General features: G+C 39.7%; 2 protein-coding genes across 2 annotated transcripts; both read left to right on the top strand.

Moving 5' to 3' along the window:
* Positions 1-10636: 10636 nt before the first annotated feature.
* On the top strand, positions 10637-11480 carry LOC113353983 (cytochrome P450 76A2-like). Its single transcript, XM_026597445.1, has one exon. The coding sequence runs from the start codon at positions 10668-10670 to the stop codon at positions 11298-11300; it is 633 nt and encodes a 210-aa protein (XP_026453230.1). The 5' UTR covers positions 10637-10667; the 3' UTR covers positions 11301-11480.
* Positions 11424-12527, top strand: LOC113352006 (cytochrome P450 76A2-like). The gene is made up of 2 exons (XM_026595891.1): positions 11424-11594; positions 11715-12527. The coding sequence occupies exons 1-2, from the start codon at positions 11424-11426 to the stop codon at positions 12324-12326; spliced, it is 783 nt and encodes a 260-aa protein (XP_026451676.1). The 3' UTR covers positions 12327-12527.
* Positions 12528-17126: the final 4599 nt, after the last annotated feature.

Raw genomic sequence — 17126 nt, forward strand, 5'->3', positions numbered from 1 at the left:
CCCTTTTCTGATACGGCCCCTTCAGCACAAATGTCGGCACCAACATGCGCACCATGCTCCTCCGCGCCACCATCCTGAACAGCAGCGTCTTCGTTATCAGCAACCCCGAGCACATCCCAATCGTCATTGGGGGAAAGTAGAGAGAAGTCCTCAGGAAAATCGAGGGCATCGTCGAAGAACTCCCCTGTGGAATACATCCGGTCAAAAGAAAACTCTTGAGAAAGGGTGGGGAGAGTATCCGCGGCATCACCAGCAGGGACAGAAATATCACCATTAACACCGCCATCAGCTACCACGGCGTTGTTTCTCCCTTCATCACCATCATGACCCGCACGGACCTCTTCTTCGACATTGAGAGGGGAAGTAGTATCAGTACGTTCCTCCCCATCTGTAATCTCCTCATCCTCAGCAAACTCTTCGTTCACCGGACTGGTAACTTCTTCATGAGCCTCAGCCTCACCCATCACAATGGTAGAAGACTGCTTCGACTTAATCTTTTTCTTCTTCGACACCTGAACCAACACCACAAAAAGAGTTATTTTTCCCCGAACAGTTGAATTTCTAAAGAAGGAAAAGCGCAGCTAGAAACCGCATACCTGGGCAGTCGAGGCACTCCTCGGTGGAAGTATAGCACCAGAACCTTCCTCCTCGTCTCCCTCAACGACGTCAAGGGCATAAGGAAAATTCATACCTGAGAAGTTTAAACGCCAGGGACAGAAATCTCCATAACGAGCAGGAGGAGATTCACGTGGCCTGCTACTCTCAGTAGGACGCCAACCGCGTGGACCGGGAATCCAACCGTACGCCCAAGGACCAACAACTTCGATAACGGTAGCGTGCCACTCGTAGTCATGGTCGCGCTTGATCCTCTCGCGTGCCGGAAAAAGTTTCCGCTGACTAGACCCTTCCGTGCCGGGAACATACTTCAGCTTGGCATCGCTGACCTCATTTAACAGACGAATTTCCCCGAGGAGCAGCAAGATTCCGAAGGCTAACACTCCACGGCTTACGGTTCCTACTATTGACGTAATCACCGAAGGAGTTATTGAAATTCTCAGGAGTATACCATTCCTTCTCCGCGGGATTGGGAACGTAACAAGTCATTGTCGTCTCCCTTACTCCGCAGATAGCACTCCCTCAGTGCACGGAGATAATTCCCCGATAGTTGCGATACAGAACGGCTGTGAGTATTGGTGGAAGAGCCTTCACGACTAGCAAGCACATCATAGTAGAAGGAATCACCTGACTTGTATAACGGCAGCATAAGACCAGCTTCGAACGCTCCAACCGTAGTCAACAAATGAAATTCATCGAACTCATACCTTGAGATAAGCTCATAAGTAATATCATCCTCAGGGGCATAGAAACGAACCTCGAAGGCTTGAAGCTCATGCTTTTCCTTGAATATTTCGAGATCAATATGCTTGAACGTTACTTTTTTCTTGCTGACCGAAACGCTGCGTATCAATGGGGCAGCCTCATCCTCCTCGGCGGGACCGGATGAACCAATGAAAGCCTCGGAAGCCTTTCTCTTCAAAGAAGGATTTTTTGAAGACTCAGCCCTCGGAACACACCTTTGGTATTCTTCCCTTTAAAAGAACTTATAGGAGGGGGCGGCAGATGACGCTCGGGCTCTACAGAACGTAGAGGAGGAACATCAAAAGCGACAGCACGAGTCGGTGGCTGCGTACTCCTAACATCATCACGAGGACGAGACACCGCGCGATCGACAACTCTTCGAGACCCAGAAGGATTTGTCGAAGGAACCTCTTCCCTAGAAGATGAGGCCTTCGCCCCAGAAGAAACTCGATTTCTACGAACATCATCTTGAGACTCTCTACGCGGAGGAGATCTCGATAGACCAGAACCAGGAGTCTGATAAGGAAGCGCGGACGGTCAGACATGGCTGCGAAAAGATTAATCATAAACAAGTCAAAAACAAACACAAGGACATCATAAGATCAAAAATCCACATAAATAGCAATCCACACACGATAACGCAGAAACCCTAAAATTAGCATACATGCTCGAAACTCCCTAAATCACTACCCTGAAAGGCTCAAGCAAAACATGGCCTCCTTGATTTAAGACGAAGAACAGGGGCAAACTAGCATGCAAGCATTAAAAGAAGTTCTTCATCACAAACAAGGGACAACAGTAGCAGAAAATTTACAAATCAACATAGCGTAAAACAGTGGAAACAAAGAAAAGAAAAAACTTACCAGCAAAAACAGCACAGAAAGAACAAATCAGAAATAAAGAGGAGGCAAGTGTGATTAATGCTAAGGCGGAGAGAATTTAAGGACTGAAGAATGAAGACTGACAGAGAATTTAAATGAAGACTGACAGAGAATTTAAGGGCTGAAGAACAAGGAATGAAGAGCAAGGAATGAAGACGGAGAGAATGAAATTAATTTTTCTCTCTTCCTTAATATACTCGAAAGAAAGAGGAGGAAGTTAAGAGAGGAATGGGAAACGTGCCCATTAAATGAGCAATTAATGCACGAATAAAAAACATGCCCAAGTATCTAGGAGAAGTTATTAGGAGAGAGGAAGAATATGTAACGACTATTTTCTTCAATGCTCCCGCTAAACACTCAAGCCCGAAGAAAAGGGGCAAATTGTGTGCACATATTTCATCATCAAACACGTGTATATAGGAACATACGTGGAGAGCATGCGGACAAAGTCATCAAAGCATGATGACATGTGCCCACAACCAAGATGCATCCCGCCGACGTTGGATCGTTGCCCGAGAAAATCTAAGGGCAGAAGTTAAAGGATGTTCCGGTAACACGCTGTACTGCGGAGCACCAAATAACTCCCAAAGAGTTACTTTATCTCATCCCCAAAAGAAGCCAAGATCAACGATGGAGAGAAGATGTACTGACAGACGCGACAGAGGCAGAGAACACTTGCCTGACACGAGCAGGCGCCTCAACTACCCGCATTAAACACTCTGAGCAGCATACGTGTCGATCAACCCGTGGAACGAACGAGGATGACTCTGCGTGATGAAGTTACGAACGAAGACCCCTGCGTGATGGACACAAAACACAAGAAGATAAGGTTCCAACGGCCTTCAGAGATGGGTCCCACACTCTAACCCTATAAATACCCCCTCTCCACCAAGAGTAAGGGATCGAAAAACGGGGAAGGAGAGAGAGAAAAGATTGTAAGTGTAAGTTAGTCCTTTACAATATATAGACCAATGTAAACTACAAAGTCACTCGACTATCTTTGTAACCATCAAGTACATAGTGAAACAACAACCCCGTGGATGTAGGCCTTAGTGCTGAACCACGTAAATCCCGGTCTCATTTACACTTCAGCACTTTATTTTTGTCTAACGCTTCATGAGTTTTACTTTTATGCTTCGTTTTCTTTATCTCCCCTTGCGTAAACGCCACTCGCAGTATTCTTAGATGAGGCTATGATAAACCCGAAGGTTTTGAGCCAAGGAATCAATGCCATTGTATTATCAGCACGAGTTGGTACCTAGAGTTTGAATATTGTTTGTGAACATGTAGATGCCTACGTGATTTACGTGTTCACAATTTGGCGCTAGAAACAGGGACTTCGTCCCGGTAAAAGATTTATCTTATCCTGTGATTTCATAATTAAATTAGCGTAAGATTGCTCTGCTTCAATATCTTTAACAGTATTTATCTTTTATTAACTTTGCCACGTTTAAACGCGCACCCGTCGTTTTCGATACTACCGACAGTATCGTCGTTTACTGGTTAAAAGATTTATTACTTAGATCGACGGATCTACATTTTTCTAGATTTATTACTCAAAAGTGGTGGCATTGCTATAATAATGCATAATCCACAATGCACAATGTATTCAAAAGTAATACTAATTAGATTACTTAAGTTTGAGTAAGAATCAAGCCATTTTGTTGTTCAAATATTATTTGCATTTTGATAGATGAGTTTTGGGCTAAAGACAAATGAAAAATAAACTTATCAAAACAAACGAACTAAAACACAAATATTTTCTGAAGTAAAAAAATAAAATATGGTTGCGCTAATGTATTATCAATTTTCTTTTTATCATATGCTTCAAAAAATAAATAAAACAATATAGTTAATTAAAGATTAAAGAAACCCCAAACTAAAGCAATGCAATCCCAAACGAGGGTTCATTTTTATCCAACTCTATTAGCAGAAAACACTAAAGGAAGAAAATCGAAGAAAACTAAGCTGCAGCGTAAGAGCAGTTTTTATGGTAATGTTCAAACTCAAAATTTTGTTGAGCCACGTGGATGGTCAAACGGGTTTCTCCACTATGATAAAGTAGGGCAAAATGAACAGATTTAGTTATCTAGGGCCTTACTAGTTTCTTTTTAATATAAAATGCTTTGTAGGATAAAGTTAAAATAAAAATACAATATTTTGGTGAGATAAAATATGATGAAGTGAAATAAAATAGGATAAAGTGAGATAAATATTAATAAAATAACAGAATTTGCAGTGGGTGTTCGTGGTATAAACGCCGAAGTTTGCGGTAGGAACACCCGCGTTTTTTCTTGGCTACCGCGAATTACCTAGGCTCGCGCGTCCTTACTACAGACGCGCGATGGATGTTCCGACTCAATGTTCAAAGCAACAGATTTGTTGATTTGAACATCCATTTTTCATGTTTGTTCATTCCATAGTGGGAGCCAAATGAATAAACTCTGAGTTTGTTCATTCCATTGGAACTGCTCTAAGACAATAAAGCTGACTAGCTAAAAACAGCAAAGTTGCAAAGGTGACATAGAAGGGGTAGGGCTGATCATGATTTCGGTTTTCCGCCGGAACCGGACCGGACCAGAATGATAAGGAAGATACCGAACCAAACCATTTACTAATGGATTGGTTGTGGTAAAAAAAAAAAACCGACATTACTGGTTCGGTTTTGGTTTGACCTAAAAACCGAACCAAAAACCAATGAAAACCAATAAGTATAGGCCGTTGATTAAAATAGATAGATTTAATCTACCCCGTCCATCTCACACTTTGAATATGGAATTTGGAACATGCAGAACTTGGAGTTTATGTATTTTGAATCTGTAATGTTTATGTTTTGAACTATGCTTATAAACTTGAGTTATGAACTACACTTGTATGTTAATTAAATTCTGCAGGTAGGTTAAAAACATTCAACTTTGTTATCTCTTTTAAAGATTTGAAATGTCAGTTTCAGAAAACTGACATACAGTCGGTTTTCCATTAACCCAGTGGAACAAAATGAAACCGGTTAAAACCATTTAGAAACCGAACCAATGATTAATGGATTGGTTTGGTTTAGATTTTTAAAAACCGATAATATTGATTTCGGTTTTGGTTTGACTAGAAACCGAGCCAAAACCGACTATTAAAACCTAAGAAGGGGCCTTCATTACTCCCATGAGGAATAAAATGGACTAACGGCGGCCACCAAAATCCAGTTCTTTCTTTCAAGAGAAGGTTAAGCAAGTCAATGCTTTCATCCTCAATTTCAAAACAGCCATCATCATGCATATGGAATGTCTCACATACAGTTATTTTTCAGAAGTCACGTACGTTGGTTTGAGTCTCACATACAAGCCTAATGGAATGTCTATGAAGTTGTAATTGCATTCATTTTTCTAGGTTTTGCATGTCATACTCGTTTTCTTGACTATACATGACAACCAATTATGGCCAGGAAAACAGCTACCGCGACCGTTTGGGTTTCTACTTTCTACTAAAAGGTAAAGATCTGTTTGTTTGACAAAACTAATCAAATTTTCGGAACTTGAGAGTCAGCTTCTAGAGAAAACTTGACTTTTCTGCTTACTTATCGTAGTACCTAATCTTTATGAGTGGCTAATTTTGAGAGTCCAGTAGAAGTTTGTTTTTAAGTAAATCCATATTTACACTGTTTGAATTAATATTATCTTTACAAACTTTTGTAAATAAATGTTCTATGATACACATGCAAGTCGCACAGGGTCACTTCATTTTAAATTCAGCATCTTAGTTAGAGATTTGCCAGATAATTTTATGGAATTTTTTTTCTTTGACATGGAATTTTCTTTCTATTATAAAATATTAGGGCTTAACCCGTGCCGTAACGGTACGGGCATAATTTTTATGGACAATGGGTCATTTGTCCAAATATTTTTAAAACATGGTTCTAATGGACAAGTAAAAATTATTACGGGTGAAATGAACAAAAAAATAGCAAGGATAAAACTGGATTCATCCTGACTTAAACTTAAAAAATATGAATTATCTCTTCTCTAGTCTGGTGGATCTTTCTTTTCTTTTATCTTTTCTTAGCAAAAAAAAAAAAAAAACTTAAAAAATAGTGAGGATGAAACTGGATGCATCCTGATGTAAATTAAAAAATAAGAAAAGTATTTGAAAATGGGTAGGATGAAACTGTTTACATCCTGACTATTTTAACATTTTTGTCCATTTAAACAGTATCAAAACCTAGATGTATTTTTCACCCAGAAATTATTGATTTTGGTCGTTTTAACCAATTTTGTGTAACTTTTACGCAGTTATGCATTTTTCGACATATAAATATTAAATATAATATGTATGAATATCATATTTACCTTTTTTCTCATTACAAAAGTAAAGGACGACCCTATAGATATTTTTATTCTTCACTTCACAAATCCTTTCAAACATTTTCCGCCTTGGCATTCTCCTGTACCATGCCTCTCCTTTCTTGAGTTGTATCCTCAAGCCAGCAATGAAATTATATCGAAATTATTTTTTACATATTTTGTCCCCCAAAAAACGTTATTTGATATGTTTTTTATTTTATAAAGCTATCTTATCGATCCTTTGAATGGTATTACTTTTCCGCGCCTTCCTTATTTTAGTGAACGATGTTAGGACTTTCATGGACAAAAAGAACCTACTATAGGACCGACCAAATATTACCGATGATGTCCCTACTTGACCACCTTGGGATAAGAGGTGTGCGGTTTTAATCTAAAAGGCCTCGTTACTACATAAGGATCCCAAGCTTATTAAGATCCACATGTGCTCTTCTTTCTTCCATGTTGGACTATCCCTATATATACTTTTGTGGTTTATCGCGCCACATACTTCAACAATCTCCACCTTGGGGAGATTAAACCACTTCACCAGTCCAATCAGACTCCACCATATGATTACCATCTGTATATGCTACCCATCGATCATGATTACTGTCACTATGCGCCCTAGAATCCTACTCCACCTTGAGTTAATGAGAAGGAAAGCACTAACCCCACCTTGAGCATTTCCTTGCCCACCTGGAACCATGCTTCACAGTTAATATGTGAGACACTAACTCCACCTTGAGCGCCAGTTCAACCTTGGGCATTGCCTTGCTAATCTAGAAACCTGATCCACCTGAGTTAATGGGTGAGATACTAAATCCACCTTGAACGCCAGTTCAACTTTAGGCCTTACCTTCTCCACCTTGAGTCTAATTCCACTTGAACCCTAAACCGGGTGACATTCACAACCACTTTAACGTTCGGATAGTAGCCCCAACCATGGGCTCTGATACCAATTTTTAGAATTTTCACAGACCATCATACACTACTCAGGGACCGACCACATAATCCTGAACCCCACTTGACTACCTTGGGATAAGAGGTGTGGGGTTTTTAACTAAAATACCTCGGTGATGTGTATAGAGATGCCCAAGATTATTAAGCTCCACATGTATTCCTCTTTATTCCATGAGGGACTATCCCTAGATATACATATGTGGTTTATCCTGCCACATACTCCAACAACCGAGTGGAACCAAAACATTAAACTATGTAAGTTGTAACAAATTACAATACCTGAACTCATTGTCTCAAGAATAATCGTGTAGATATTAACAGTGTTCGGATCCTTGTTGCTTTTCCCCCTTTAAGAATAGTCTGGAAAGAGTAAAACTCAGAATTGACTCAACAGTACATATCGTATTGTGTGTTCTTACCATTTCAATGACATAATGAAAAGCTAATTCATTCACTTAAGGTATTATACTTTAAAATGTTAAGTCATTTGCGATGCCAACCATTTTACTAACACACGATGTAGTTCCAGTTTTTCAAAATTCCCATATATAGTATTCATGTAATTCAATTCGACAAAAAGAGTTCACCGAATGGAATACATGTAATGGCTTGTCCTTTCGTAACGTTGTGGCCTTTTCAACGTAGTTGGATCCAGAGTTGGTAAAAATCACTAAATTTATGTTTTTTCGGGAGGAGTAATCTAGGGATGGGATACCTCCCAGAAAACTGCTGATGGATGACCGCATCAATGTCAGTTGAAAATCCCACACTATCGGATAACCACAATGACTAAGTGGGGACAGTGTTGTCGGAGGATCAGGTCCTTACAAATGGTATTAGAGTCGACCACGGGTTACCCGTCGATGGTGAAAGAGTATTCTTGACGGATTGTGTCGGGAAAGGGTCTCATGAGTGAGAAAAAATGTCAGAGTCTAGGATTGAACATATTCCTGAACCAAGGACGGCTCCAAATTAAGTTGGTGGTATTATAATACTCCAACTCGGCAGGTAGGATCCGTCAAATGAAATATAGGTAATGGTTTGTGCATTCCTAACACCGAGACCTTTTCAAAATAATTGGATTCATAGTTGTTGAAGATCGTTATAGCTAAACATGCTCGGTATTGAGTAATCCTAGGATGGGTGACCTCCCGAGAAGCTGCTGATGGACGACAGCAACGGTCTGAAAACCCCATATTGTCAGATGACTGCAGTGACTAAGCAGGGACATTATCGGTAGAAGGTCAGGCCATTACATTCTACGACATTACGCTTCCAAATGTGAGGTTATTCGTTGCATAAAAATAATAAAACCATGATTAGTTAGTAAGTCAAATCGCTAAGTACTTAACCTAATAACAATAATCTCTACTAACAATAAACTCTGTTATCCATCATCAGTAAATAAAAATAATGTTAAATCATTTATAAAGAAATACGTGAGACGATGTGAAATTATCCACTGGGCACCAATACTTCCACCGTCGCTATGGTCCACTTATATAATTGTTAGCCAATCTAACAAAGTTTGGTACTGATTTTTTTTCTTTAAAAAAAAAAAGTATTTTGAAAACATATTTGTAGCAATATTTTTTCATCATAGTGTTTGGTAATTAAAGATTTCATAAAGTGTTTTTTTTATGCAAAACACTTCCAAAATCTATCAATTTTAAAAGTGAGGGAGAAGGAGCTTTTAAAAACTTCAAAAACAAATACTACGGTTCACCCTAATTTCATATTTTATTTTCCAATTCTATCCCATCTTTTGTATAACTGATAATAAAATTATCCTTGAATCTATATATGATCACACCAATTTTTATTCGTTATATTTTATTCTTTAAAGATAATTATTTTTTATTTTCAAACTACATTTTATGTTATACCGTATCACTGAAACATACTTTTATTATCAACATAAATATTAAGGAATTATTGATTTTTAAAAATTGGTTAAGAAAAAATATACTTTTCAGTAATAATACTAATTAGTAAATTTACTTATTTTATGCACAATAAAATAAAATAAACTTTTCAGATATGATTGTTTTTGTCATTTTTCTCAGTAACTATAGTTGAACCTGATATTTTCTCAGACACAATTTGATCATTTTTTAAAATAGTTTAAGCTTAGTTTATAATTTCCAACCATTCAATTGCTTTTTTTTTAACATAGCTCGGCACAATAACGTACATCGACAACCATTCAATTGCTTTTTTTACATAACTCAGCACAGTAACGAACATCGGAAAAGCACTTTTGTAAAGCTTGCAACAATACCAAACTAATACTCAGTATTAACTAATAAAAATATATTTATTATCATCATTAGTAGAATAATTTATATATTATCATTTTTAGTTTCACATTTAATAAAATATTATCATGGAAAACTATAGTATTTATTATGTAGCTGAATAATTTATATATTATCATTTTTAATTTGACTTAATAAAAAATTATCATGACAAATTAATAGAGTATCTATTATGAAGAATTATGAAACCTTAATGACATGATAAATTTTGTCCGTTAGATGCATTTCTAATGCCAATCACAACCATCACTTATGACAAACAATTACATTCCTAGATTTATTTCTTGTGAGGACAAATCCGAACCACCACTTACACAGGCAAACTTAGCCATTTATACTCTTGATAAATTATTTTTATTCTGTGAAGAAACTACTACTCCCCATTTTGGCGCTCGTTCTGTGAAGAAATTATTGTTTCAACCATACCATGATGGCATGATAAGTTGGCCTTAGTAGTCTCACTGAGAGAATAAATTTCAACTCAAAGGTCTTCATCCTAGAAATTCCTGATTTGTTCAAATAAATAATAGTATGTGTGATTTTCATCTCTATTTTCAATTTGCCTAAGCAAACAAATTGGGTTGGTGAAGATTTTCATAGTCAGCCCCAATAGTAAGAACATCTATTATCATATTAGTCGTGTCTCGCATACAAATACATATTTTAAATACATTGATAATTGGTAGAAGAAACCACAAAATCTTTGATAGAAAAAATAAAAAGTGGGATTTTCTACGTGAGTATATATAGGGATCAAAACCACTGAACTTAGAACTACTCAGTACTCTCAGCTTTCTATCATCTCTTCATTTGCAGTTATGGGAATCATACCTCCTACAACTGACCCAGTTATGGTTTATGCAGCTTTCTGTTTAGCAGTAGCAACTTTTGTTCTTCTTCTAATCCGAAATCGATCAAAGGTTACATCTTCGACTAGCCGTTTACCACCCGGTCCACCAGGATGGCCGATTATCGGGAACATCTTGGATCTTGGTATGGCACCTCATGCAAGTTTAGCAAAGTTGCAAACCAAATATGGACCACTTATTTGGTTGCGTTTAGGTTTCGTTAACACTCTTGTTATTTCTTCCGCCGAAGGCGCCTTGGAAATGTTCAAAAACCATGATAATACTTTCTGCAACAGGTACTTGAATGAAGCTTTGAAAATATGTGAGAATTATAATGGTACGATTACACTTGGTCCTTACGGACCGTATTGGCGTATGTTGAGACGTATTTGTACGACAGAGCTTTTCTCTCGGAAACGTATACTGGACACAGCTCCTCTTCGTCGGAGATGTGTTGATAAGCTGATAGCATGGATATCTAAAGAAGCAAAAGAAACCGGTAACAGTGTGGAGATTGCGCGTTTCGTTTTTGCTACTTCGTTTAATTTGATCTCAAACCTTATGATCTCTAAGGATCTTTTAGATCCTAAGTCTACCAAGTGAAATCATTTCTTCGATGTTACTTCTGATTTAGTAGAGCTTGCAGCAAGGCCTAATATTGCTGATTTCTTCCCTACGTTGAGACCCATTGATCCACAAGGTTTGAAGAAGAAGATGGAAAATAAAATGTTGGAAGTTCTTGAAGTTGTTGGTAGTTTTGTTAAGGAACGTAGATGCATGAGTGAAAAAAACGAAAGAACAAAGACAAAGATTTCTTGTGTGTTGCTGGAATTTGAAGGGAATGGCAAAGACGAACCAACCAAAATTTCAGACACCAATCTCAATATTTTCATACTTGTGAGCACACAAACTCTTAATTATGTGTTCTATATGCACGTATATATATTTTTACTTAGTTAGCAGATTGGTTAATATTTTAGCTCACTAATCAGATTAATTTGCTGTAAATCCATGCAGGAGTTATTCATGGGAGCTACAGAGACAACAAACAGTACTGTAGAATGGGCGATGACGGAACTACTCACTAATCCAACAACAATGAAAAAAGTTCGAGATGAGATTACTCAAGTTGTTGGCCACAAAAGGAGTTTTGAAGAGAGTGATATCGATAATCTACCCTATCTACGAGCAGTGATTAAAGAAACGCTGAGGTTACACCCACCAATCCCGTTACTGGTACCTCGCAGCGTGATTAAAGATACTGAACTGATGGGGTATATCATACCACAAGGAACTCAAGTGTTCGTAAACGTTTGGGGACTCGGAAGAGACCCAGCTTCCTGGGATGCACCATTGGCGTTCAAACCAGAACGGTTCTTAGATTCCACCGTTGATTACCGTGGGCAAAATTTCGAGTTCTTACCATTTGGAGCTGGCCGACGTATTTGTCCCGGGCTTCCTCTGGGTAACCAAATGCTTCACCTTGTCCTAGGATCATTGATCCAATCTTTTGAATGGTCCCTAGAGGATGGTGTTACTCCTGAAACCTTGGACAAGAGTGATAAAATGGGTATGTCACTGAGGAAGGCATTCTTGTTGAAGGCAGTACCTAAACCTGTATGTCTTTAAGCTTCGCCAAATAATTTGAAAAGCTAGATGGCCACAAGAGCCTAATATGTTTGTTTTCTTCTTCAGTTTTTCTTTCTTTTTCCATTAGTCTGTACTTTTTAGTTTGAAGTTAAATGTTGCAAGTTCTCAAAATCCGTGACTTGTAATCATGTAGCTAGATTGATGATCAGTTGATCACCATATATAAATCTTATTTGTATATACCGACTAAATTCCACAGTGTTTGACCAAGTTACAACTGTTGACTAAATTCCAAGAACTGTATGTGTATCAATCTGGGAAGCACGGACACTGACACGGGACACGGACACAGGGGCCGGTAAAAATCTAAAATCATCAGCACACGGACACGTCTATATATACGTTAATAAAATGGTTTTTATATACTAAGATCATAGTGTTATCGTATATCAAATACATTAATCACACAAATACATGAAAAAAACTCAATTATGTCGTTAGGTTAGCTCACATATAGAAAATTAACTATTATACTGATTTCCTTGACACACTAGGTTACCAAACTGCTAAAATGGAGTATGCATTTCTATACGTGTGTCTGTCGCGCGTCTGACGCGGACACGACGCCAATACTGGTATGTCGGTGCTTCCCTGGTATCAATGTATACTTCGCAATTCTAAATTGAAAGTTAAAATTGTGTAGCAACTGCTTATAGATTGTCACATAGACTATCAAATGATGTTCAATTTTGTTTTAAGAAATCTGAAGATAATTTATACATAATCACACTCAAAAGGAGAGGGACATAAGGTTGTTTTTTTTTGTAAGTTAAAATTCATTCAAAAGCTAACCTGGGGTAGCAACCATTACATCCGAAGGAGTAGAGTCATCTAATGTAAAAGTATGCTTGACATTTGATACATCGACTTCCAAAGCTTCAATGATACAAAAAAGGTGGAGTGTTTTCCCAATTACAAATTTTTTGCAGAGTCTTAGTTTCCTTTGCTACAAGGTCTGCTGGATTGTTGGAAGTTCTTGGAACAAAGAAAAAACCTAAAATAGTTGAACACTCAAATTTCTTCCCCAGGCCTCAGATACCCGCGCCTTGGAAGACATTTCCATCATACGACGGGTATACGCATCAGAATCCTTTTCACCAGTAATAACCGGGGCGGGATGAGGGACAAATAGCAGATCCTTTTTCTTAGCCAATCCATTATGGCGTCCTCACCCTCAGATGTCGGCGAATGAGGAAGATCCGCGGCAGGCGAATCAATCACCGACTTCCCCTTTTCTGATACGGCCCCTTCAGCACAAATGTCGGCACCAACATGCGCACCATGCTCCTCCGCGCCACCATCCTGAACAGCAGCGTCTTCGTTATCAGCAACCCCGAGCACATCCCAATCGTCATTGGGGAAAGTAGAGAGAAGTCCTCAGGAAAATCGAGGGCATCGTCGAAGAACTCCCTGTGGAATACATCCGGTCAAAAGAAAACTCTTGAGAAAGGGTGGGGAGAGTATCCGCGGCATCACCAGCAGGGACAGAAATATCACCATTAACACCGCCATCAGCTACCACGGCGTTGTTTCTTCCCTTCATCACCATCATGACCGCACGACCTCTTCTTCGACATTAGAGGGGAAGTATCAGTACGTTCCTCCCCATCTGTAATCTCCTCATCCTCAGCAAACTCTTCGTTCACCGGACTGGTAACTTCTTCATGAGCCTCAGCCTCACCCATCACAATGGTAGAAGACTGCTTCGACTTAATCTTTTTCTTCTTCGACACCTGAACCAACACCACAAAAAGAGTTATTTTTCCCCGAACAGTTGAATTTCTAAAGAAGGAAAAGCGCAGCTAGAAACCGCATACCTGGGCAGTCGAGGCACTCCTCGGTGGAAGTATAGCACCAGAACCTTCCTCCTCGTCTCCCTCAACGACGTCAAGGGCATAAGGAAAATTCATACCTGAGAAGTTTAAACGCCAGGGACAGAAATCTCCATAACGAGCAGGAGGAGATTCACGTGGCCTGCTACTCTCAGTAGGACGCCAACCGCGTGGACCGGGAATCCAACCGTACGCCCAAGGACCAACACTTCGATAACGGTAGCGTGCCACTCGTAGTCATGGTCGCGCTTGATCCTCTCGCGTGCCGGAAAAAGTTTCCGCTGACTAGACCCTTCCGTGCCGGGAACATACTTCAGCTTGGCATCGCTGACCTCATTTAACAGACGAATTTCGCCCCGAGGAGCAGCAAGATTCCGAAGGCTAACACTCCACGGCTTACGGTTCCTACTATTGACGTAATCACCGAAGGAGTTATTGAAATTCTCAGGAGTTACCATTCCTTCTCCGCGGGATTGGGAACGTAACAAGTCATTGTCGTCTCTCCCTTACTCCGCAGATAGCACTCCCTCAGTGCACGGAGATAATTCCCCGATAGTTGCGATACAGAACGGCTGTGAGTATTGGTGGAAGAGCCTTCACGACTAGCAAGCACATCATAGTAGAAGGAATCACCTGACTTGTATAACGGAGCATAAGACCAGCTTCGAACGCTCCAACCGTAGTCAACAAATGAAATTCATCGAACTCATACTTGAGATAAGCTCATAAGTAATATCATCCTCAGGGGCATAGAAACGAACCTCGAAGGCTTGAAGCTCGCTTTTCCTTGAATATTTCGAGATCAATATGCTTGAACGTTACTTTTTTCTTGCTGACCGAAACGCTGCGTATCAATGGGGCAGCCTCATCCTCCTCGGCGGGACCGGATGAACCAATGAAAGCCTCGGAAGCCTTTCTCTTCAAAGAAGGATTTTTTGAAGACTCAGCCCTCGGAACACTACCTTTGGTATTCTTCCTTTAAAAGAACTTATAGGAGGGGGCGGCAGATGACGCTCGGGCTCTACAGAACGTAGTGGAGGAACATCAAAAGCGACAGCACGGGCGGTGGCTGCGTACTCCTAATATCATCACGAGGACGAGACACCGCGCGATCGACAACTCTTCGAGACCCAGAAGGATTTGTCGAAGGAACCTCTTCCCTAGAAGATGAGGCCTTCGCCCCAGAAGAAACTCGATTTCTACGAACATCATCTTGAGACTCTCTACGCGGAGGAGATCTCGATAGACCAGAACCAGGAGTCTGATAAGGAAGCCACGGACGGTCAGACATGGCTGCGAAAAGATTAATCATAAACAAGTCAAAAACAAACACTAGGCCATCATAAGATCAAAAAATCCACATAAATAGCAATCCACACACGATAACGCAGAAACCCTAAAATTAGCATACATGCTCGAAACTCCCTAAATCACTACCCTGAAAGGCTCAAGCAAAACAGTGGCCTCCTTGATTTAAGACGAAGAACAGGGGAAACTAGCATGCAAGCATTAAAAGAAGTTCTTCATCACAAACAAGGGACAACAGTAGCAGAAAATTTACAAATCAACATAGCGTAAAACAGTGGAAACAAAGAAAAGAAAAAACTTACTACAGCAAAACACAGCAGAAAGAAAAATCAGAAATAAAGAGGAGGCAAGTGTGATTAATGCTAAGGCGGAGAGAATTTAAGGACTGAAGAATGAAGACTGACAGAGAATTTAAATGAAGACTGACAGAGAATTTAAGGGCTGAAGAACAAGGAATGAAGAGCAAGGAATGAAGACGGAGAGAATGAAATTAATTTTTCTCTCTTCCTTAATATACTCGAAAGAAAGAGGAGGAAGTTAAGAGAGGAATGGGAAACGTGCCCATTAAATGAGCAATTAATGCACGAATAAAGAAACATGCCCAAGTATCTAGGAGAAGTTATTAGGAGAGAGGAAGAATATGTAACGACTATTTTTTCAATGCTCCCGCTAAACACTCAAGCCCGAAGAAAAGGGGCAAATTGTGTGCACATATTTCATCATCAAACACGTGTATATAGGAACATACGTGGAGAGCATGCGGACAAAGTCATCAAAGCATGATGACATGTGCCCACAACCAAGATGCTCATCCCGCCGACGTTGGATCGTCGCCCAGAAATCTAAGGGCAGAAGTTAAAGGATGTTCCGGTAACACGCTGTACTGCGGAGCACCAAATAACTCCCAAAGAGTTACTTTATCTCATCCCCAAAAGAAGCCAAGATCAACGATGGAGAGAAGATGTACTGACAGACGCGACAGAGGCAGAGAACACTTGCCTGACACGAGCAGGCGCCTCAACTACCCGCATTAAACACTCTGAGAGCATACGTGTCGATCAACCCGTGGAACGAACGAGGATGACTCTGCGTGATGAATTACGAACGAAGACCCCTGTGTGATGGACACAAAACACAAGAAGATAAGGTTCCAACGGCCTTCAGAGATGGGTCCCACACTCTAACCCTATAAATACCCCCTCTCCACCAAGAGTAAGGGGATTGGAAAAACAGGGGAAGGAGAGAGAGAAAAGATTGTAAGTGTAAGTTAGTCCTTTATAATAGATAGACCAATGTAAACTACAAAGTCACTCGACTATCATTGTAACCATCAAGAACATAGTGAAACAATAGATAGAGTTGGTACCTAGAGTTTGAATATTGTTTGTGAACATATAGATGCCTACGTGATTTACGTGTTCACAATTTGGCGCTAGAAACAGGGACTTCGTCCCGGTAAAAGATTTATCTTATCCTGTGATTTCATAATTAAATTAGCGTAAGATTGCTCTGCTTCAATATCTTTAACAGTATTTATCTTTTATTAACTTTACCACGTTTAAACGCGCACCCGTCGTTTTCGATACTACCGACAGTATCGTCGTTTACTGGTTAAAAGATTTATTACTTAGATCGACGG

Source organism: Papaver somniferum, chromosome 2 (genome assembly GCF_003573695.1).
Source record: "Papaver somniferum cultivar HN1 chromosome 2, ASM357369v1, whole genome shotgun sequence".
In the NCBI taxonomy this organism is placed as follows: Eukaryota; Viridiplantae; Streptophyta; class Magnoliopsida; order Ranunculales; family Papaveraceae; genus Papaver; species Papaver somniferum.